The sequence below is a fragment of the Apus apus genome, chromosome 4, assembly GCF_020740795.1.
Source record: "Apus apus isolate bApuApu2 chromosome 4, bApuApu2.pri.cur, whole genome shotgun sequence".
NCBI lineage: Eukaryota > Metazoa > Chordata > Aves > Apodiformes > Apodidae > Apus > Apus apus.
Window position 1 is genome coordinate 68,743,422 of NC_067285.1, and position 24,802 is coordinate 68,768,223.

Genomic DNA, 24,802 nt, shown 5'->3' on the forward strand with positions numbered 1-24,802 from the left:
TCGCTCTGGCTTCTTGACATTGCTCCATTGTAGACAATATGTGTTTTTCAGTGGGCAGCAGCAAGATGCGAGTTTTATCTTGCATACCTCCTGCTCACAGCCTGCCATGGCTGGCAAAGTTGTCTGGTGCCCAGGAACAGCCCTTTTAGTTTCAGAGAGAGGGATAGAAGGTGGTGGAAGGGAGGAAGCAACTGCCTTCTGGATTAACAGGTCAGTTTAGGGAATTCTTAGGAGGTAGCAGCTGTTGGAGTTATATGGAGAAAAAGAATAAAAAATATAGGTTCTGTATAGGATTTTAGGGGTCAAATTTCAACCTGAACAGTGACTGTGAAAATTAATACATGACTGTGAGAATTAATATATGAGAGCTGACCCTTTAACCACGGTAACTGCAGCAATGCAGCAAATCAGATTCAATAGATGTCTGTGGTTCTCCAGGCTCGTGTGGCATGATTTTAACCTTTTCTTGTAGCTTTTACTGTCATTTTGTTGTTATCAGGACTAGTTCCAAACTAGAGAAGTAACTTCTGTTTTCAACATGCAGAATAGGTTTGTTACGCAGTTAAAAACTTTTGGAAGTGGTTTTCTTATGCAGATGATGAGACTCAGCAGAGCTGCAAGAGAAGTGGGAGTGCTATGCTCCCAATATGTTGGAATGAAGCAGAAGTACAGCACTGCAAAGTGCCGTAATGATGCAGGGCAAGGTTTGTAATAACAGCCTTCATATGATGAAGACTTGTAGCATTTCTGCCACTGATGGCAACAATGCATGATTTTATCTTTTCTCTGGGGCTGGATTGTGTCTGAGGCAGATTGCTTCTTGGCAGAGAGTGACTGGAGTCCCATGTCCCATAGATTATGGAGGTGGAAAGAAATTCTTTGATTCTTCCAGTCACCCCATGAGTGCAGTGGTACTGCAATGTACAACCTGCTGCCTATGTGCTGAAGATTAACTTCCTGTGGTATGTTGATAGCTACAGACAGATGCAAGCTTTTATGTCTGCTCTCCTAGCTGGTAGCATGCAAAGCAGCTGAGAGCTATGCAGACACTGAGCCCTAGACTCTATTCCACGCCTCACAGCAGAGACAATTAGCTAGGGCATTGCAATGTGCTGGTATGGTTTCAGTGCTTTCAGGCTGGAGTTGTTTGGGGTCAGACCATTTGAACCATGAACAAAGCCATTACACACACCTGTCTGCAGGCATCCGTACCTTTGGTGATGTTCAGGCATCATCCCCTACAGAGGGAGGGAGTAGAAGGTGAAGGGAAGGATTGCAGAATTAGATCGTGTCTGTAGCATGTCAAAGAAACATGTTGTTTCTCAGTGTGTTCAGAAATAGGATGAACCACTGGAAAATACGTTCCTCTTCTTGTGATCTGTGGGTGTATACTGAAATAAAGTAAGACTGAAAACACCCTTGCAAATGTGTCTGTCTCCTACCCTGTTGGGGCTCCTGTTTCTAGTTAATTAAGATTTTTAGAGAGACTGCTTGTGCTTTTCAGTTGTCTCCTTGACTTGTCCCTCGGTAGCAAGTCCCTAGCTCAGTTCTGAGGTGGCACCCTGCCCTTGCTGGCTTCCTTGGCCCTCTGCCTCTGTCACACTGTATTCTGTGTCCTCTGGCTGATAAGCCTAGACATGGCCTGAGGCTGCTGGTTTTGTTCCATTCTTCAGCCCAGAAACCATCATCTCATCCCTGATTTCAAGCCTTTCCTGGCTGCTCATCTAGCAAGGCTTCTCTTGCAGACCTCTGCTGGGGTGCTGTCTGCTTCACATATCTTCTGGCAGGCTCCCAGTATAAAAAAGCAAATGCCGTTGACTGTCTTGAGACCACTTTCCCCCATAGCCTTCTTTCTTCTTTTACTCCTTTCTCTCTGCTGTATTGAGCAAAATTTTGTAAAGACCTTCATGTGCTGTGCTTGGAAATCACGATTGTGTTGGTAGCTGGGCATATCCGGAAATAAGACTTGAATATAGGTTAATGAATTGCCTTTGAAAACCTGGCACTCTGTTTCCATTATTGACAAGCTCATTTGTCTCATCTCGGGATGCTGCAGAGATTGAAGCATATGTTTAACTTCATGCCACCCTCTTTAATCTGACTGAATAAGAAGGACTGCACTTGGTTGTCTTGACTTCCATGGGACAGCTTGTACTTCACAAAATTACGCATGTACATAAGCTTAGGACTTTGACATACTTGATGCTTGTCTGTTTGGTAGCATAAACAGCTCTGGTGCTCTGATGCTTCTCTGATGGTCAGTACGAGCTAGATAAACCTTAGTGATTGACTTTGAAGCAAATTGAAAAATTGTCTAGCAGGTGGACAAAAGGAGAAAGAATGCTCCAAGCAATTGATTGGCATGACTCAGGACTATTTTTGCTCTCTAATAAGTTGAAAAGCTGCTTTATTTGAAGGTTCATAGATAACAGGTACACTTGTTCTGAAAAATGTAGAAATGCATGTAATATTGTGTATGCATGTTACTCTAATTTCACTACAAATTGTAATAGTAAATTTTAAAAATAAAGCTGAAATCCATGAAATAAGTGTTAGCAGCAGGAGCATTAACAAATTTGGCTTGGTTTTTTTGGATTGTGTTGGGAGAAAGGCTTGAGTTCCTTACCTTGGTTTTTCACTGAAAAAGCAGGAGAAAGAGGAAAGCTGTTTTCTTTCTCCCGTTTCACAAGGAGAAGAGATTTCATGGCTCAGTAAATGGGGCTTGCTGCCTCATGTTGTTCAGTGTCTCTGTGTCCTTCAATTAGGGTAATTTCTCAAGATGTTATGATCTGATATCTGTCTCTGTTCTTGAAAGTACAGAAGTGAACAAAGGTTTGGCTGTGCCCAGCTATAAGAATCTCTGATCTTGATCTACACCACATAATACATCATGGTTAATGGACAGGGACATCCTACCCACCAAATACAACTGATGCCACGAGGTCAATAGCTTTGTTTGTTGTCAAAGTGCAAACCTGTGTTCAGGATGTTTTGTGAAGTCTGTTAGCATATTTCTAGTTTAGAAGGGATGGAAAAATTTTCAGTAAATGGAAAAGTACCTGTCAATCTAAAGCCCCAGTGGGAGGCTCAGAGAAGTAATTAATTCTCAAGGGCATTCCCTAATTAGGTGGTGGGGTGATGGTGGTAGAAAAGGTGCATTTTTTATGAGAGATGGCTTTGGCTTTCCTCATCATAACTGCAAGCGATTTATGCCAGAAAACACCACGTCCTAGTTCTTTTATTTTCTGAAAAGTATGTTAGGAGGTGAATTTTAACATTCTGGCTGTGTGGAAATTAGTTGTGTTTTGTTTTTCTTTAAGCTTCATGAAATGATAATTAGTAATCAAGTCAGAGACTGTCCAGTCCACTTTGATCAGTGCACATACAAATCCAATTAAATTCCTTATTGTTATTCCATTGTACAGTCTTCAGAAGCATCCTGAAATTTTGCTGCAGAAATAAAAATAATAAATCAGATTTCTTATTCTTACTAAGTTACCATACTAGCAAAGTCATTATTGTTTTTATTCTGTATAGCTCTAAAAAAATTTGAAAGAAATATGCACAATGAATAAATACTTTTTGCTCATCTGCTTCATACATATTTGATATTTGACTTTTCTGAAGGAGCTAATTTCTTATCTGTAGAAGAAAAGAATATAATTAATCAGTTTGAAATTTTTGGTCCTGGCATTTTTAACTTTGGCCTGCTGTGATAGAAGAATTTATAATTTAGTCTATGGTACCAAAACAAATACATAAAAATGAATTTTCCATGCATATAAAATTTAAAAAGGCTTCTCTCACCATTTACTTTGCCATGAGTGTCATGTAAGGCAGAAGACCTAAGCACGGAAGCAGATGAAGTCCCAAAAGTTCAACTGTATGGTGGCAACTACATACATACAAAACTCTATGCAGAAGAAATCCTGCCTGTTAGCCACAAAAATGTCAGCTTGTTAAACAGAAATCATACTGCAACTTAATGGTTAAGTTCTCGGGAGTCGCTTTCAGGTATTTCTATACAGAATACTAATTTACACAACTAGCCACTCTTGAAAGCACTCCTGGAATACTGTGTAATCCAGCCCTGGAATATTTCTGGGAAATGAAAAGTAAAAATGAAGATGAAACTTCTGAGGCATTTATACGAACCTCACACTGTGTTCCAAGTGTTTTGTTTTTCCCCCCATTTTTCCTCCCTAAAATGTTGGGGGAATGTAAAATGTTCTTTGTTCCTGTAACACAGGGCACAGGATGTTTATCTGTTATTTTTTTTTCCTCTGCATGTTGGTAGCTGGGCCTGCAGCAGAGGCAGCAACTAGTTGCTGAACTGTTTCAGGTACAGGCTGTTCTATTACGTTTTCTTGACTTAAAACTAAGTCTTGAAGACTGAGAAGAGTTTGGTTTTGATTGAATGCTGGGAAAATCTCCTTGCTACAGACTGTAATGTCCTCTGAATGAAAAAATGCCTTCTTACCCTAAGCATGGGGAGAATGTCTGTAGTCTCATGATAAGCCAGCAGCTACTCTGGAACAAGACAATCCGTTTCAGGGAACACAGAAGCAAAACACAATTAAGTAGCTGTGTGTGAGGCCAACCTTGTGTTCACTGCCTGGATCTGTCTGTACACAGTGTTTGTGAAGTTCATGCATTTTATATTTCAAAACAAAACCAACCAAACAAAAAAAAACCCCAAACAACAAAAACCTGCCACCTAAGAAATTTGACCTTGGTCATACTTCAAAATTACTCAGTTCAATGTGCGAAACTTTTATCCATAATTAAATTCTAGAAGATTGTACAGTATAACAAGATTATTCTCTATTATTAGGCCATGTTTTGGCTCATTATGGAGTGTAACACTGCTCTGAGCAGCCTTTTTTCTATAAACAGTCCTCGCCTAAGACTTAGTACAGAGTTGTCATTCTGACAAAAGATACAAAATAGAGTTTTTCATAAAATATATACAGAGAAAGTACTATAATACTGTTCTAAAAACACCTGCATTTCAGGAGACTGTTTTACTGGTTTTTAATTTCTTCTTTTTGAAGGTTTTCATGAGAGGGGAAACTAAAATAGAGTGTGAGACAGGGTTTGAGAAGTAGAGATAAGATCCAGAAAAACCATGGAAGCAGGAGGTCTGGTAGAGCTGGAGTTAAAGCAAGTATAGCTATGTACCAGCATATGAACATGCTCCTGTTACCTATGATCACTGCTGATTCTGCTCAGAAAACAGTTAAAATGTAGAGGTGAGCATGAAACAGTGCCAGTGGTGGCCAAGGTGAACCTCAGGAGAAAAGTGCAGGTTCCCTGCTTGCTCACCTGTGTATGTAAATTGGCAGCTATGTAGAAAACCGTATACATATGTTTTTATTTCTGTCCTTTTTTGCTAGATACTAGAAATGACATGCAGAAGGAAAGTAACTTGAAAGAACTCCTTAAAGAACTGCCTGATGCTCATTACTGCCTGCTGAAGTATCTGTGCAAGTTCCTGATAAAAGTTGCTGAACATCATGTGGAGAACAGGATGAACCTTTGCAATCTTGCCACTGTGTTTGGACCAAACTGCTTTCAGTAAGTTAGGATTTTCACTTTTTCCCATATGTTGATGGACAGTGTAACAGAGCAGATGGGCAGAAATGTAACTTGGAATACTGTTTTGATAGGGTGATCAAATGGAGGCAATAAATGGGGCTTTGTAATAAATTTTAGTGCTAAAGCTATTGTTTGGAGTGAATGGGAGTTGAATTTCCCTCCCATCTCCTCTTGTTTTGCTAGATAGTTGGTCAGTTTTCTATTGCTGTATTGACAGCAAAGCAGAACCGTAACAATGAAAGGCCTTCAGACTGCGTAAGAGCAAGAAGACCTGTGCTCATACAGCTTTCTTCCTTTGCCATCAGATAATATTAGTGGTTCTCTGCAGAAGGCTTTGAGAAAGGCCAGCTGGGAGAAAAGAACTCATATGCATCACCCAGGTGCTGTATAATTTCTAGATACAGATACTGCATAGTCTTTGCAGATTTGTCCTTGTGATCTGGTGTCTGTCCTCAAAATGCCAATGATTCTGGGCTCTTTATCCTTCTATTATATTCAGCAACTGTTCTGGAGGTTATGGGCTTCCATTGACCTCTTGAGATTTCTTACCAGACTCACTAGTTTTACTAGTTTCTTTCATTAGGCCCACTTCCTTGATGCTTATGGTGAAGACATGTTGTACATGCTAGTGGACCTTGCAGCGGTAGTGATGAGAGTTAATTGCAGGTGCAAGAACGCGTGAATGAGCATGATTCTGTTGAGTCACTGCTGTGATGCAGTGCACTGTTAGCATCTTCATGCCAGTCTTCTCTGTAATATACCCTCTGGCTGGCATCCAAGATCTAAGACACAGGAGACAGAGAGGGAATTTAGATCAGTCTTTAGTCTTGAAAGATGCATGGTATCAGCAAAAAGAAAAAGTGAGTTCCTTGTAGTAAATATTGGATTTTTATCAATCCTTTAAAAATTGTGCTCTGGAATAATTTTGAGTTGCCTGATGAGACTTAGATTAAATTAATTGCCTAATCAGACTATCTCTCTAGGCTTAGCTCCCTATTCCTGTAGCCAGTGGAAAGAAGTAGACTTCTTTAAACAGAGAAAACAGAAATTAGGCTCTTTCTAATGTACTGATCCAGTTTCATGTACCTAGGCTAGATGCTGTCTGCTCTTTTTTTGAAGGAGCATAGGTTTTTCTATTGATTAGGGAGAAAACATGCAGAGATGAAATATTTAATCCAAAACTTGTCTTTGTGATTGCACTACTGCCTCATCTTAAGATGTCGCACATCGATGAGGAAGGTGAATATATCAGGAATAAAACATTTGCTGTGTTAGTACAAAAAGAAAAAGCATATTTTGAAAAGAACTGTCTTCCTCTCTAAAAGAAAGAAAATTCAAAATATGGTAGTATTTGCAGGAACAGATGAATATGAGAGTTAACAGAAGCACAATACAGTAAATTTCTGACAAGAGCAAAACAATTTTTAAAGATCACATTTGTATGGGCAGCTTGGGAATTCCTGTTGAAATTATTAGTAGACTTAAGAAGAAACAAAGTGAAATAGAAGAATTTAAGTCCAGTGGCTAAATCTCTGACTCAAACTCCCAAGTAAATTCTTAGTTTATTAATCGCTTCATTCAGGAAAGTTTTTGCATACTTTTAGGTGCTAGGTGTGGAATGCAGAGAGTTGCAGTTTGGAATTGCAATCAGCATTCCTAAGATTAAACAAAAGCATACTACTTAAAAGCTGTATAGTTGTTGCCTCAACTGAGCTCTGCTCCTAAGCTGGCATAGAAAAGCCATAACAACTTTTATAAGGTATAGTGCTTGTGTATAAGATGTGCGGAATCACGTTGTTCCGTTGCAGGAGACTGAGAGAGGCAGAGTTCACTAGAGATTAAAACACAAGGGCTCCTGGAGATTAAAACATAGCGGCCTTCAGTTGTGACATGCATAGAAATAAGTGCTCATGTAGCAAAAGAAGTAGTGAAAGCAAGGCTTGACACTTAGCAAATGGCTAATGCATTTTTTAGAAGACATGAACATATCAGAATTATGGATGTGGATTTTTATTTAAACTAAGTTCCACTATCTGGTAGTTCAGATATGTGTTTCATCAGAAAACTGCTTTTCAAGGTAGTTCAGGATTGTGTTCCTGAAGATTGTGAGCACTGTTCAAATACCTTTTTTGCCCATGTTAATGGATGCAGTCTTAAATGGCTGGAACTGTAACCATCTGTATTAACAGATTTGATAGGAGGAAAGGAGAACTTGCAGGACTGAACTTTAGGCATTGGGCTTAGCCAACTGGCTGGCCAAGCAGCCAGTGAGAGATCCTCAGAACACAATTCAGAGCTCTGGATTAAGGCTGACTGAAAGCCTTCTTGGCAAGGCTACTTCTGGCTACAGGGAGCCCCTAGAGAGACTAGCTGCAGAAATTAAATATCAGCGTGTGGCTGAAGCAAACACTCTCACTTTGTGTGGTTTGTACAGAGCAGTGTATGAGGTTTTTCTCTGGGACAAGGAAAGAAGGCTTAGCATCCAGGTTGTCAGCAGTTAACTTTTGAAGCAGGAAGATCTGAGATTTTTCTGTCAGAAATTCACACTCATGTCTAAAATCAGTGTTGGAGTCTGTGTAGTTAATGCACAGTGTCAGAGAAGATAAAGCTCATCTGCTGATAGAGATGATATTTTCTACAAGGTCTTCTAAGTGACATTTTAGCTATTTAAACATATTATCTCCTGTTCCATAACTGAAGCTGTTTAACAGTTTAATAAATCTCACTGTGTGGCCACTTTCCAGACATTTCAACTTCATTTTGATTCTCTTAATCTCATTCTATTTTTCTGTGTCATGCTCTCTGTAGTTGATCTCATCTCTTAATCTTTCAACCTGTATTACTGTTATCTTATCCATTACTTCCCCTGCTTCCTTATTTTGACAAACTGCACTGGTGCTTTTCTAATGAAAGGTTATCTTGTAGTTTCTTATTTCTAATTAATAGAAGAGTGGAGAAAATGGGTATTTGAGTTCCTTGTAATGAAATGTGCTATAAATCATAGGACAATGTAAAGGGCAAGGTCAAACAGCTCAAAAGGAAAATATGATGGCTTGAGATATAGCGCACTGTTTTCTTCTGACTTTGATTGTTCAAATGTATTGTCATGGAAGCCAAAGGTCAAGTAGGAAAAAAAAATACAGCCCTCGAGGAACAATGAGAATGAAGGTATGGAAGCATAAAGAGTTGTCTTTTCTGTCACTGGGCTAATATGTGTAGAGTATTAACACTTGCAGCATGGTTGCTCTTGGTGGAAGTTATTGTCATAAGAGCTGCTGCACTAATCCTGTCCTTTGTTTGGGATGATAAGACACGTGAGGTCTGCCAGTTATGAAGTAAGCAGAGGATCCATTTGTACCCTTTTTTGCAGCTCTCGCTCAAAGAATGATCTCTGTATGTGGCCTCCGTCATTCAAGCCCTCACTAACCTGACTGTGTTTCATTCCAACAGAGATTAGGCATGTTGCAAGAGGTTGCTCTGTCCTCCCAAAAGTGCTGGGCAGATGCAGGTACCCAGCAGAAATGTTGAAGTTAGATGCAGTTGTTTCTGTATTATGACTATGTAACAGAAGGTACCCAAAAGGTCGTACAATAAAGTATTAGGAATGGAGAAAAGGTAGATTGGCTCTAGGTATGGAGAAAATAGATAATCTGTAGGGTAGCTGTAGGTATTTCAGATATTCAAAAATATTTCAAATGTGTGGCTGAGTTTGTAAGAATTAAAACCTGATCTAAAGACTCCTCAGTGAGTAATATTGGCCTTTGAAACATAATGTGAATGGACCTTGTTTTCAGGCAGTGCAGTCGCAATCCTACATCAGTCTTAAAAACAAATGTGAGGCCAGGATCAGGAGTACTGAGTACTGAAAATTGTTGTTCTAGCATTCATTATTGCAAATTGGAGCATGCAACATAACCTTTCTTACAGGGTTTGTATAGATTTATAAATACTGCATTTACCAGCAGGGTAAAGGAGTTGTTTTTCATAAGAATTCAGTATGCTACATCTATGATACAAGTTTAAAGTATCAAGCCTAATATAGGAAGGCCATAAACGTTCTCAACCATGATCATATTACATACTCATGAGTGCTTGTATCCTCTTTGGGAAGTGCATAAGGGACTATATTGCCAAGCCTTTCTGTGATATATTTTATGTTTTCTTCTCCTGTTGATTTTCTGCTGTGTACTTAGCTTTGTCATCTGGAGTCCATTGAACAGCTTATATTGAAATGAACTGAAGATCACTAGTGATGTAGTTCTCTTTTCATAAGTGGAGGGGTGTTCTGGGCAAATTCCATCTCAGGTCTTCTGCTCTTCTAGTTAACACCTACTCCCTACAGTATCAGTTGAGAAAATTTCACTTTTATGATCTGTCCAGTGCCAGGTGTTATGATATTTTCTGTTTCACCTGTTGAATGAAATAGTGATTATTTCCGTTTGGGGCTTTTTTTGTTTGTGTTTTGGTTTGGTTTTTTGGTTGAAAAACTCCATGAAAATAAGTTACTTCTCTGGGTTGATAGTGTTCTTTCTTCTGATATTGATTGAGGATTATCAATAAAGCATACACCCAGAATTGAAGTCAGGGGCAGTTTCACAGAAAAAACTACGGTCATAGAATTATTAAGGTTGGAAAAGGCATCTAAGATAATCAAGTCCAAACATCAACCTAACACCACCATGCTAGCTAAACCATGTTCTGAAGTGCCATGTCTACACGTTTTTTTTAACACCTCCAGAACTGATGACTCCATGACTACCCTGGGAAGCCTGTTCCAATGCTTGAACACTCTTCAGCAAAGAAATTTTTCCTATTATCCAGTCTCATCCTCCCCTGGCGCAACTTGAGGCTATTTCCTCTTGTCCTTGTTACTTGGGAGAAGAGACAACACCTGCTTCACTACACCCTCCTTTCAGCTAGTTGTAGAGAGTGATGAGGTCTCCCCTCAGCCTCCTCTTTTTCAGACTAAACAATCATGGTTCCCTCAGCTGCTCCTCATAGGACTTGTGCTCTGGACCCTTCACCAGCTTTTTTGTCCTGAGAATATGCTGAGTTGGAAGGGGCCCACAAGGATCATCAAGCCCAACTCCCAACTGGGCAACCTCAAACTTAAACCAAGTATCTAAGAATGTTGTCCAATGCTTATTGAACACTCTCCTGGTTTGAGCCAGGATGAAGCCACTTTTCTTTTCCTTTTACTGCTTTTTTTTTTTTTTTTTTCCTTCAGTAAGCTCTCTTTTAAGAGTTAAGTGTTCCAGCTAGGTCTGATAACAAACAGATTTGGGGCCATGACCACTTCCCCAAGGACCTTTTTGCAGTGCTTGGCCACCCTCTTATTGATGAAGTTTTTCCTAATATGTGCAAAACAAATTTATGTTTGAGCTCAGGAATACAGTGCATGTACAATCATAAGGTGCATTTTTGAAGAGCTTCTGTTTAGAAATATTTGGACATGAGAGTGGTGTACTTTGTGAGTGGGTGTTAAGCTATGGACTGCCCTTCGTCCTTCTTCGTGTAGGTCATGCTTTCAAAGATGCCTACTATCACTGCAATTTCCTGATGAAAAAAGGGGTTTTTGCTGGAACAAAAGATTTTGTATATAAATTAAGCCAGTCAGTAAAGTCTCTGTGGCAGCATCACTCTGTTTTGCATTACCTGCATTTTGCGTTACAGGTCTGCTGCAACTAATGTAGCCAGAGCTAAGAACTAGTGAGTTGCATTAGGCTCCTAAATCTGATGTCACAGAAAATAATCTGAAACAGATTTTAAAATGTAGGCAATTAGTTGCCTTGTGGGCATCTCCAGTGTTTCAGAAGCTAAGATGCTTCTGTAAAATCTCAGTAGTGATATATATGTCCTTGTTTTTTGTCCAAAATGGGGAGACGTTAAGTCTGGAAATGATGCAGAGCATGTAAATGGCTCACAGGCACTGAGATGAACGCCTGCTTCAAGTTAGTGTTGCTGTATCTTTAATTATCTGTTAGCCTCTGATCTTGCAGCAATCTGCAGACAGGAGTATGTGCCTGTTTTCAGCTGCACCAGTTTGTGGTCCAGTGTGTTAAGACAAATCACTTTCATCAGTTGAAGTACAGGGCTGAGCTGTGGCAATGGGGACACATGTTACAGACAGTAACATTTGTCTAGAGGAGCAAACAGACTGCCTGAAGTTGTAACCTTTTAAGATTACTGCAGCTGTCCTCTCAAAATCTTCAGTCATGCTTGTTAAGGTGCTCACCGGCATCTGAGGCACTAATGAAAATGTTTTGCTAAGGCTAAAGAAACAAAAAAACCACATAGTATTCCCTAACCTCCGAATCCCTTCATTTCTTGCGAGATCCCCTAGGAGACTGCTAAAGTGACTGTGGTGCTTTTCTACAAAAGGTGCTGTACAAACAGCAAAAGTAGCAGTCAGAGAAGACAGAATATACAGCCCTTTGAGGTTTGTAAATTAGGATTATGGTGCTGTCCTTCTAAGCAAGCTTCTTCTGCAAAGCCATCTAAGGAGATGGTAATGTGCATTCTTCATCTCAGACGGGGTGGGGTCGAACACTATAGAGAATTCTTAATGAGACACACTTTCTTGTGGAAATTGCTGGTTCTCAGTCGTGACAGGGAGCTGTCAGCAGTTGTTGCCTGGATAAATCAGTTCAGTCATCTCAGTCCAGCTCATTACAGGCAGTTTACTACCTCCCAAATCTTCCTGGCCCTCATTTTCACTTGAAGAAAGTTTCTCAGGTGTGGTGGATGGTGACTGAGCTTTGTAGTGATGCCTTGTCTCGTGCTGGATGCAGTCGTGTTTGGATGTGTTACTGCACCACTCTCCATAGAGTCTGGAGATTCACTCTCATAAGCCCCCTCTACATTTAGCCTGTTACAGCATGTTTACAATGACCCTGAGGTACATTCATTTAACTAACACACAATGTAACTAATTCTTTCACAGTGAGCTAATCTGACCTCAAGTCACTTTAATTTTGAGTAAGAGCTGTGACATGGGACTTTGATGTGGTTTAACCTATTTGAGACTAGCTTTTTTGAACATTGCCATGGAAGGAGACACACTCTTGGATTAAGGTGGTCTGGAAGAACCCAAAGAGCATGGGACTGCATGGACAGGAGTGGCATGGAGCTGTGGTGGGTAAGCCAGAGACCAGGCATGCTGGTAGGACATTGTGCAGAAGTTTGAAACACTGCTGCATATCATATTTTGAAATGAACAAGACTGATGAACCTATTTTGATAGAACAAGAGGGAATGGCTTCAAGCTGCAACAGGGTAGGTTTAGACTGGACATTAGGAAAAATATTTTCACAGAAAGAGTGGTTGGACACTGGAATAGGCTGCCCAGGGAGGTGGTGGAGTCACCATCCCTGGATGTGTTTAAGTGTCATTTGGATGTGGTGTTGGTGGATATGGTTTAGAGGAGAACTTTTGTAGAGTAGAGGTGATGGTTGGACTTGGTGATCGCAAGGGTCTTTTCCAACCTGAATGGTTCTGTGATTCTGTGAAGGCTCACAACTTGTTCCTGTTCCCAAGTATCATTTTAACTTTGAGAACTATTGCTTATTCTGCCCTAAAGTGGCTTCACCAATGGTTTCAATCTCCATATCCTGTAAAGTGTGCGGTACTAATGCACCTTTGCTATTGGCCCTGTTTGACTGAGTCACATACTGGTGCCTCATTTAAACAAAGCAGAATTTTTTTTCCAAGTACTTGATGGGGAGCTGCTGTGCTTTGTGCACAGATCATTCAGAGCATCTGTCTGGGAAGGGCAGGTTGTCCAAGGAATCTAAGGGGGGAACACTAGAGAATTTGTTTCTGTCACTACCTATGTCATGTATCTGTTCATGAGTTTTCAAGCTACTGGGAGGACTCAATGGGAGTTTTCCAGCTCAAATGTCTAAGACGCACCTGAAGCTATCAGCATTTTTTTCTTTTAGAATTAGCACAGGAATTACTAGTTTATTCCTCCCTTCTAGAAAATTTGTTTCAGGTAGTAAAGCTGACATTCTGCTGCTGTTTCTGGTGCTGCTACTGAAATAGTTTGTACATATTTGGCTATAAGGGGATCAAGTACAGCCATTGGGGATTTTTTGACTGAAATAAAATGTGCATCTAACTCTAAAAGTAAAGCACTTACAATGCCTAGTTAACATGCAAATTAGACATAAAGAAACTAGGACTGTGAACACAGTTTTACTGTGTAACACAGTCTTGACAAAAGAATATGAAAAAATTCCAAGCAGTAGGGTGTGGATCATGAAGGTGGTAGTATGAGTCCTTTCTCATAGGACTGGATTTTTCTAGTAAGTTGAATTGAAATTTGTAGATATGACTTTTCAGACTAAGAAAAACTGAAAAAAATTTTTTTTTTTACACACACCTTCAGAAAAGTCTGGTCAGACTGTTGGATCATGCAGTGTGGCAACAGATGGGTTTTAACTTGTATAAATATGCAGGGTGATACGTGCTCATAATCTAAACTTACATATGCTGAGCTGAAGATTCATTGCAAAAAAAGGTCACTGTGGATAGCTCAAAGAATCTAAGAGACCTTGCCATTGGGGAGGTCTAATAACAGCAATTAAAGGAAAAAAGTAAATGAGAAACTTGGTCAAATATACCTGTTTAAATGGCAGAGGGATGACAATGGATAGTGTATGTTACACTGTCATTAAAACAATTAATGCTGCTCTGGTCAGTTACTCTCAGAAATGAGTGATAAAAAAGACTAAAGGCAAGAGCTTTAGCCTCATGTTCTGCATAGAAGTATCACCATACACGTACAGAATTGTTCAGAGGAAGATGTTGGACTCTTCACAGATTTGCTTAAAGAAAGTTTAACTGAAAAAATGTGGGGAAGGTAGGACAAGAAAGCATGCCATTGTGCAGAAATTAAATGCTGTGTGTGTGATCTGTGGAAACTTCACTGGGTGAGCTCTTTTTCAACCAGGAAATGTTTTGTGCTATTACCTGTTGCCAGTAGGGAGGTGCTGGCTCGCAGCAGGTGTGGTATATGTTAAGATTCTGCTCTAAAAGTCACAGAAGCTATCTGTAGTCTTTATTTTGACTTGAACTCACTCTAGTGCATTTTCAGTCCATTTCCTGGGAATGAGGGTTTGTAGGTGTGCCAGACTTTCAGCAGTACCCTGTTTTAGAGAAGCACATCAGGAAGGTAAGGTTTACCTGAATTATCAAGCAAGCTCTGCAGTGTGCCAACTCTGGACTGCATCACTTAGCATGGGAAGAGGGGTTTCCTTAAATCAAGATGGTTACATTGGCCTGTTGCATATGTCCATTTTGTTATATTCAGTCCAGTAACTGTATTTTTGTGAATATGTGACTTTCTTGTAAGTGAATTGACCCAAGTATACATGCACATCCATCAACAGAAATTGTACCACTTTTTCTCTATTACTCTGAGGCCAGGTTCCATGCTAGTGAGATCAGTGGATTTATTCAAGGCAGCTGAGACTGACCCATTTTACAGATGACAATGTTCTGCAGTGTAGAATAATCCAATTCCATTAAATTTCAGGTTCTATGACTCTTATCAATGTATTGAATGTTGAAATGACAGCAGCAAAGATTCTTCTTCAGAGTTTGCAAAGACAAGTTGTGCTGCAGTGGGATCCTCTCCCTGTTCACATGTAGATGTGCTGCAGATAGTAAAATATTGAGAAGCATCAGTAGCATGCAACCCCTACAAGAAGGCACTTTTTGATGGCAAATTTCTGGGGGCATTTGCTTTCAGAGCTTTCTTGTTGAAATATACATCTGGCCCCAGAAAACTATAGTTACAGTTTTACAGTAGATAGTTATTTGTAAATTTTAATTTGCTGGTTATTGTAAACAATGGTTTACTTTCAAGTTACATCCCTGCAGAATATCTCAGATGGCATTTATTTAACTTTTGGGGTTTGGGTTATTTTTTTCTTCTCATACAACCACCCACTGTCCTTAGCCAAAAAATATTTGAAACTTTTCTGTTCAGGTTTTTGGCTCCCCTTCTTCTTCCCTTTAAATCATTCCCGTGTTTTCTGTACCTCCTGACCTGCAGTCTCTGCCACTTTATAAGGCCTTTTGAAAATTCACTTTGTGGGTTACTGAGAGGAGAGTGCATCTGCTGGAAATACTGTGCAATGAGAAACACTGGCTGTGAAGAGAGAAACATGGAAGTATTTTGAATGCTGAAGAAGATTCTTCAGAGATCTTACTTTTATGTTAAAAGACAATTAAAGTCAGTTTTGAGCACCAAAGTACAGTAAAATGTGCAGAAAGCCTGCATTCCAGTAGAGGATCGTTTGAGGCTTCAATCAGTTGTGTGCTGTTGTGAGTAATTTATGTTTTTTACCACATGACAGGGTTGTGTGAAACACATAAGGAAGGCAAAGGAAGTAGGAGATAGGATATAATGCTTCTTTCAAATCAGAATTTTGCCTTTTGTTTGTGTGTGTGTGTGCCTTTAAAGTCTGTTGCAAGCAATTCCTGACTGCACAGGAAACGATTTCAAGAGAACAAGAAGGTGCTTCTTCTACAGCCAAGTAGTTGTTGTTCTCTCAGAAAGTGGAGGTTTGAAACCATTTTTTATATGAATCTTTTAGGCTGTTTTAAAAAGTTATGTGAGTTATGAGCCTACCTTCAAGAGAAATGACATCTCAAAAATTAGATTAAGAAATGTGGTGTACAGCAAGGGATCACCTGAAACTGCAAAGATCTTACTTAACTTTGTGTTCTGCTCAGCATGTGAGTTTTCTTAAGTTTTTGACTCATCCTTCTTGTATACCTTTGAGGTCATCACAAACCACTTTCTGGAGGAATGTAACACTTCCCATTAACAGTTCAGAGCATTTAAATGCCTTGTGCTGTCTGTATTGCAGTCACAAACCCAACTTTTAGCAAAGTTAGTGATACCTCATTTGGTGCATCTCAACTAGATCCCTTCCTAGATTCTGTGGAGTAGATAGTTTGACCAACAGATGCAATGCTTAATATCAGTAAGGAAAAGTGCAAACAAACCGTGATAGTTGTTACCACTATTGACATAATCATCTTTTCTGAGATAATCTCTGTGCCTGCTAGCCAACCTGTGTTCACAAGTGAAATGTTACAGAGACTCTGTGCAGGAACTTTTGTGTGCTGTGTACCTATGACACTCTGATTTGTGTTCTGTCCAATTTTAGCGTGCCCTCTGGATTTGAAGGTATAAAAGAACAGGAGATCTGCAACAAGATAATGATAAAAATGCTGGAGAATTACAATACTTTGTTTGAATTTGAAGCTTTGAAGAAGGATGAAGAAAAGCCTGTGTGTGAAGAGCTAGCAAGAATTATTTTGGTAAAAGTGAGTATCTCTAATACTTCATTTTCTTGTACCAAATCAATAATGCAGCATTGTTATAGGCTTCACTTCAGAAATCTTTTAGGTAAGTGGGAGGCAGGCACTGCTGTTTTGTGTGTTCTGTGTTATTGATTGGTATAGAGTTTACAAATCAATTCTGCTGATAATCTAATTTTCATTACTAGTCTGGAAGCCAATTCTGTTAAACATTATTTGTTGTTCCCTATTCACTGTTATTTATGTAGGAAATATATCTGCTAAAAATTAAATGTTTTTACATGAGGAGGCAGAGTAATTCTAGGACATATTCAAGCTTTCTGACATGGTGATCATTTATGGTGTCCATCAGTGATGAGGAACTTACTCTAGGACAGTATAAGGTCTCTAGCCTTTGCCACTGTGAAGTCTGCTTGTCTTGAACACCTACCTGAATTTAAAAATTGCATGTTCTGACTCAGAACAGCCATTTCCAAGTGCACTTGAAGGCAAGTATTAAATAAAAGTTACCATTTGAAGAAAATACATTGGAGCTGTTAAAGAAAAGTGATATGACTGAAGTATACTATCTTTCGGTGAAGAGGGCATGTGTGTAACATCAGAATATTCTGAAGTTCAAAAAAAAGGTTGACAAGGAAAAATAGGGTAGCCAGGAGTGCCTTGCTGTGGCTTGTGCCATCTCTACTACAGGAAGCAACCTGAAATCTGTGCAGATAATGGTCATGAGGATCATTCATAATCACTTATTTCATGTGCTAGCTGTGCAGAGAATTGTTCCCTCTCAAGGTGTGAGTTCCCGGGTTTTAAAGGGTTCAAATACATTCCTTGCCTTGGTAGGGTTTTGCAGGCACCCACTGATAATATCACCATAGCCTTCAGTGGCTGGAATCGAAATACCAGAAAATAAGTTACAAAAATACAGTGTCTTTCACCTTGGCAGAATAAGAAGTTTGGTGTGAGCCCAAGTGAAGTCAACTGAAAACGTGTCTGCCTTTGCAGTGTTGTGCAGGAGGTTCTGTTGAATCTGAACTGCAGGCCAATTTGTACAAGTTGGATCCAGCTGCCTTTAGAAGAGTTGGTTGTTTTCTTATGTGGTGAAGCAGTGAGGAAGTCTTTAGCTGTTTAGTCTTTTAGCTATTACTAACATTCACCTAAAATACTTCTGTGCAAGGAGATAGAATGACCGGTGTCCTACCTAATACATGTTACTGAAGTCACAGTAACTTTTAGGTAATGGAAATTATCTGCCTGGAAGATGTGAGTGATGTTTAGCAGCTGATGGTCACTTCCATAACAAAAATAGGTTAAGAAGAATGTAATTGTCAAAAGCTGCAGTATGTTAAAGAGCCCAAAAGAAAGGCTTCAGATACATCCCAATCTCCTTCAAAGCTTCAGCCAGTTGCAAAAGTCACTTCTAAGGACTTATTAGTAATTGGGAATGCATGAAGGTGGAGCTCTGAGAGATTTGCCACAGCAGTTCAGAGATCTGAGCTATCAGAGTGCATGGTGAGAACCTGAATTGCTCCAACAAAACAGCCAGAATGATATAGTTATTCAGGTTAGATGAAAAAATGTTGCTCATCACTGTGCCTCAGGAGATGACTGCCTGAGAGGAAGGAGCCATGCCTAAATACAAGGGCATTGGATCTTGTTGACAGCTTCCAAATTCTGCTGGCAGTCTGCTGCAAAAAATTGACCTTGTTCCTTCTCCATCTAATTTGGGTGGGAAGTTTTCCATCTTAACTAAGACAAGAAATGCAAACATCTTCATGTAGGCAAGCTGTGTCAGAAGTCCTTGTTGAGATCTGTCAGGCAGCTTTTTGAAAGGATGCTGGAGCGAGTCCAGAGAAGGGCAGCAAAACTGGTGAAGGGTCTAGAGCACAAGCCTTTAGAGGAGTGTCTGAGGGAACTGGGGTTGTTTAGCCTGGAGAAAAGGAAGGGGAGACCTTATAACTCTTTACAACTACCTGAAAGAAGGTTGTAGTGAGGTGGGTGTTGGTCTCTTCTCCCAAGTAACAAGTGATAGGACAAAAGGAAATGGCTTCAAGTTGCACCAGGGGAGGTTTAGATTAGATATTAGAAGAAATTTCTCCACTGAAAAGGTAATTAAACACTGGAACAGGCTGCCCAGGGAGGTGGTTGAATCATCATCCCTGGAGGTGTTTAAAAAACATATAGATGTGGTGTTTAGCAACATGGCTTAAGCACTGGACTTGGAAGTCAGGTTAATGGTTGGTAGAGTTAGGTTATGGTTAGACTTGATGATCTTGAAGTTTTTTTCCAACCAGAGTGTTTCTGTGATTCCCAAAGGTTACTTTTCTTGTATCCTAGCAGATACCCCCTATCCTAACCAATTAGTGTAATAAATTAGAGATTATGCACTCAAAGAGAAAACCAAGTGGTAATAAATGAGATTGAATAGAGAAAAGTAATTGCCAGTTTGCTGCTGTATGAACTGTTACCTGCAGTAGGAGCTAGCTTGTCCATGTCATAAAAGAACAAATGCCTAGGAAAATTATTTGACATGACCTGGGTGACAATGTCCAGAAAATAGCAAACCAATTGTAACCAAAGTTATTGTTTCTTGAGAAGCCACTGATGATTTCATCTACACAGATAGATGGAGAGAGGTTTTCCAAGTAATACTGTTGGAAGGAGTGAAAAATGTAGGATGTTTAGGATAAAAATGCAGGATGTTTGGGATAGTGCTGTCATAAACTGATGCTTTGTGGTTTTAAGAATGTTGCATTCAGGTATGAACCATGGTGGAATGGGGGAACAGACAGCAAGGAAATGGAAGAAAATTAGGATCTGCCTATGACCAAACACAGCTGCATTTATCTAAATGCTCTTTTAACATTTACATTGTGAGCAGCAGAAGGGTGAGGAGGGGAGATGGAGTTGATGTAGCTCACTTTTTTTTCTGGGGTATTTCTGTCATTCCTCCCCCTGAATCATTCACTGTATTGCCAGTGTTTCATCCTGAGTCACTACACCATGTTTACCTTCATCTTCATTCTTTTCCACATTGATGTTTTTCTTCTGAATTCCCACAGTCCCGTCCCACTCTTTTTCCCATACTCAAATCCATCACACCCAGTCACTGTTCACACATGTTGTAGCCCATCCACAATATGTATTTCTGTGCCATCCTTTCTTTTACATTCTTGAATGTGAAGAAAGTTTTTCTCTGGGTTAGAACAGTGCTTGTGGTAATGTGAGCTGCCTTTTTTGTTTTCATGGATGTGTAAGCATGGGGCTTGGGCTTTTTGAGACACTTCTTAGATAACCATTAGTGCCTCCTTTTGGCTGGAGTGCTGCTGTTAGTCTTATCCAAAGGTGAAGTTCCCAAAAAAGGGGTTGGAAGTACTTTCAGGAATAAATAGGGTTTTTTTTCCATTGTGTTAAGAGACTAACCTCATGATGGTCAAAACTATCAGTGCTGATCCAAGTGTTTCTGGATTAAGGGTTTGGAAAGAGCACCTATAAGCATGAAATGCCTTATACAGGGAGAAAAATGCCACAAATTGGCAAGACTAACTTGAATCAAAACTTGAAACCCAGTAACAGTAGCTTAAAAAAGTAAGGAGAGACATCAAAAAGTACAACATCAAACTGCATTTCTCTCAGTGCTCTAGTATGCCTTTCTAGCTTACCGCATTACAATGCCCTGCATTTCCTTATCTCTTTTTCATGGCTTCAGGCTCTTTGGTGCTGAAATTTCAACTGGAAAAACAGGAACCTATCTTTAGTTAGTGTCTAAAGATATTGTGAGAATATTATTTCTCCCTCAAGTCTTTGGTTGTTCTTGAGATGGCTTAGGTGCCTATTGCTTCACATCATCCACTCATAATCATCTTTTTTGAAGTTGACATCAGCCCTAAGTAATTAATTTTGTGCAAATACCTGAAATGGGAGTAGTGGCTCATGCCATCCCATCCCAGTATGGACTTGTACTTCCTCTCATATGCTTGGTGATGTTTAATATTTTCCTAAACTTGCATGGCTTCTGACACTTCATGTTCCAGATATCTTAAGATTTTCCCACACTTTGGTAATAAAATCAGTGGATTTTTAAAAGTGGGAAGTACTGCTCTTTTAAAATGAAAACAAGAATATATTGATCGTTCAGATAAAGTCATGAAAGCATCGAGGGTTTTTTTAGCAGTATATTGGAAAGAAAGAACAGCTTGAGTGGAGCAAGTTGCATGTTGTCTACCATGTTGGTCATAGCTAGGGGAAATCCACAACACTACAGATTTCCAGAAGGATTAACAACATTTCAGTGAGGTACAGAATGCAGCATCTTAAAGAAAATCTGTTTTAAGGAAGCCAAAAGTTAATAAGCTTTAGAGATGGGGAAAAGATACGATTCTGTAGAGCTGTTGGTAGCTGAACTACGGTTCTTGCTGCGTATCTGCACTGAAGAGGCGCAGGAACAGCTTCGCCCCAGTTATATTTCTTCTTTCAAAGACTTCTCAGTCATTGGGAAAGACGGGTTGTGCTAGGTGAACGGATTTCTTAGCTTGCTTTCTTAGTGGATCATAATTGAGAAAGTAAGGGAGCTGGAAATCTCCACAAGCTCCATTTCAGTCCCTGCTTTGTTCCCAGGATCGTAAAGCCTCCTCTTGCTCATTGCTCAGGCATATTGCAGGGTTATAGCTAGAAATGGTGGAGAGGTTTTTTTTTAAACCTATATGTTAAAAAAAAAAAAAAAGTTCTATTTTCAGAAAACAGAAAATATATCTTAGAATAGGTTCTATTTCAATGGGCAATTGAACTGTCAGGTTCCTGATGCCTTGCCTGGAAGGACTTCATTAGTTTCTCACTTCACCTAGCAGAGTGAGATCCATATGATCTTCCAGGCAGGTGGCCAGCAGGTGGAAGTATAACATGTACATTCTTCATATATTTGGAAATTCCTTCCCATAAAAGAATTATGAGGTTTTACTTTTTATATTTTTTTTTATTCCAAAATAAGTTGGGGTTTGTTAGGGTTTACAGGTCTCATTTGCAGTCAGCTATTATTGCAGTCCTTAAGAATTAATTTCCTAACCCACTGAAGGTCTGGAAGACTCTGTCTCTTGATCAATAGGCTCTGGTAGTTAGAGAGAAATTGATTGAGAAGTGGGGTGAGTGTTCAGATTAGCTGTCTACTCTGAGTTCTGACTTTCAGGATCATAAATAGCTGCATTTTACTGGGCTACATGTGAACAATTAATTCTCTGGCAGTTGATCTGCACTGCTGTGCATTGATCATACTATAAATGTCAGGATATTATAATGAAGTGTTGTTTATCTTTTGCTTTGGAACAGAATTCCTAGTGTGTACAGGTATGGTTCTGATACTTATTTTTTTTTTGTGGCACTGAAACTCAGTGATAACTCATGTAATGGAAGATTAGTCAGTCTTGAGTTGCAGTGTAGCCAATTTTATCATGTTCTTGAATAAAATAGGTTTACAAAACCTAGATTAACAATAAAATAATAATTATTAATGAGAACCTTTCATTTCCAAAGATCTTAAAGTGCTGTTCAAACTGCAGCTGCATATAGTCCTATGTTGTATAGCTACCCAGTGGTGTACTGTTACAACTGTAATGAAACAGGACCTCTGAGTAACAGTGATCAGACTTCTCTCGTGATCAAATATAGGCAGGGGTCAGGATTTTTATTTAGTTGAAGTGATGAGGGAAATCTGGGCAGGCAAACTATAATGGGGCTCACTCTTGGGAGATTTCTGAAATTACCCTTCTACTGGTTTTAGGTGAAGCATGTCATCTTTAGTAATATGATGGGGTTTAGCTCAGTGTTGTCTCCAAATAAAACATATGACCTATTACCTAGTCATGCAAGTTTACAAGATTTTTTTTAAATATTTTTTTCACCTTTTCTCTTTAACATCTTCTTGACAGAGCACTTCTAGTTTTAAGAACCAGTCAGCTCAGAGCACATAAATGTTTACAGTGGAACACAAGCACTGGCATGATGAGGATGTAATGCTGTTCCTGGCTTGATTACGTATTTGGGAAAGGAATGCAAAAGGCTTTTCTCTTTCTTCCCCCACTGAGTGGTAGAATACATAACCCTGCTCTCCTGATGCAGAAGAGAAAGCAAGCCCATTTATAGAATTAAAATCATAAAATTGAAGTTGAATTAAAAATTGAAGTTAGAAAGCCAAATAAAATTATAAATGTGCAGTTTCAATATTGTGAATATAATGTAGGTGCATTCTGATGTTGGAACAGAGAGGCTTCACTCCCTGAAGAGGTACAGAAATTGGTGTCTTGCTGGCTTTTACAAAAAAACTTAATTGTTTCAAAACAATCCTTTTATTTTAGATGCAGTTAACTTCTGGCATTTTTATCCTCTTTGTTTCCAGTCTCATAACAAAAGCTACCACCTCAGTTGGGAGGGTTAGTTGGCAAAATAATTATTTGTACTTTAAATGGCAGCAACAGTGCATGTACTGTGTTCTTCAAGCCTGCTGTTATATTTCTAAGGAGGCAAGCAAACCAGCACATGAAGCTGCATCTGTTGGTGGTTGGTGTGTGTGAAGTGTGTGGTGCCCAACCCAGAGGCAAGCCCCTAAGTGCATTTTTTATGCCAAGAAGAGTGCTCCAGCTGACTTCGGCAGCACTGTTTTAAAGTGGAGTGCTTGCTATCTCCTGATTGAATGCTCAGACCTGCTAATTCAGCTCTTGGGTAGGATTTGAGCCTTTCAAGAAGTAGGAAGGGTAAGATGGTCAAAAAGTTCTCTGTCTTGGCTTGATTTTGCTCCCTTTGCAGTGAGTTACAAAGCTCCCTCTCTACTGAAAGCCACAATATTTTGGATTATCTTCTCAGATGTGTAAAGCAAGATCTTCACTAATAAATGTTTCTTTCCCTTTGTCAGCTGCTTTCACTTGGATCTTGTCCCTCAACAAGATCCAGAAGAAACTGCTGAAAACCCACCAACTACTCTGCTGAGTGGGCTCCCTGTAAACAAGTTCCCCCTTCCGTGCCACCTCTGCAGTCTGGCCCCATGGTTATATGTTCAGCAGACACGAGAGATATCCCACATTTATGTCAGGAAAAAAGGCATCCGCTTCTAATCCATGTTACCCTGCCCTGGCTAGGGTTGCGGGGTCTAGATAGTTTCCTTAATTCTTCTTGCATATCTAGGACTATTTTAGCATCTTGTTAATGGTCAGCTTTCAGTAGTGGATTAATTCTTTCCCATGAGAAGGCAGCAGGAACTGATCTCCTTTGAAAATCCTTTCTGAAGGTCTCAAGAGATGTTTCCATTTTGTTCAGATTCCCCTTATTTGGGCATTTCATGCAGGTTTTCTTCTGTCTGGGCCAGGGAGCCTCTTAAGGGTAGGAGTGGGTTCACCTGGGAGATGTGAAGGTGAGTGGAAAGTGCCTGAGAAGAAGGAGCACCTGTGGAAGTCTGTCTCTTTTTTTTCTGTTTAGTGTTTCTTCAGCTTATACTCAGTTTGCAGTTGTTCACCAGTGAGCAGATGAGCATGTTTATAGTAAGTGTATGTAGTGATTCAGCCAGAATGACGTTTTAAGATGCAAGCTGACAGGAAATGAGCAATATGAGATTTGTAGGGGAAAGTTTGAGAGCCTCCAAACCCTTCACCTGTAGCAGATTTGATCTGGAATGAGGAGAAGGGTTATGTTTAGGCGATGATTCAGAAAGGCAAGTAAAAAATCAGATGATCCCCAAACAATTCCATGTGTAATTTTGAAATATTTTTCTAGTGCTTCTAGCTCTGCTGTCTTTGATAACTCTGTATCTGTAGTATTAAAACAATATTTCTGCTCTTGAAGTTCATTAAAGCACTCACAAGACAATCTGTCACTTGTGGTGTTACTAAAT

At 39.6% G+C, this 24,802-nt stretch overlaps 1 protein-coding gene across 10 annotated transcripts in view; it reads left to right on the plus strand.

Moving 5' to 3' along the window:
- Positions 1 to 24,802, plus strand: part of FAM13A (family with sequence similarity 13 member A) — a 130,834-nt gene that overhangs the window by 9,040 nt on the left and 96,992 nt on the right. For 8 of the 10 annotated variants that reach the window (XR_007889429.1, XM_051618912.1, XM_051618911.1 and 5 more), the window contains 2 exons: positions 5,397 to 5,577; positions 16,782 to 16,941. Coding sequence is in view for 9 of the 10 variants with exons in the window: in XM_051618912.1 (XP_051474872.1) it covers positions 5,397 to 5,577; positions 16,782 to 16,941 (341 nt within the window). In the remaining variant the exon portion in view is untranslated. Of the gene's footprint in view, positions 1 to 2,875; positions 2,943 to 5,396; positions 5,578 to 16,781; positions 16,942 to 24,802 lie in introns of those variants that run through there. The other 2 variants (XM_051618920.1, XM_051618921.1) reach the window with 2 other exon arrangements.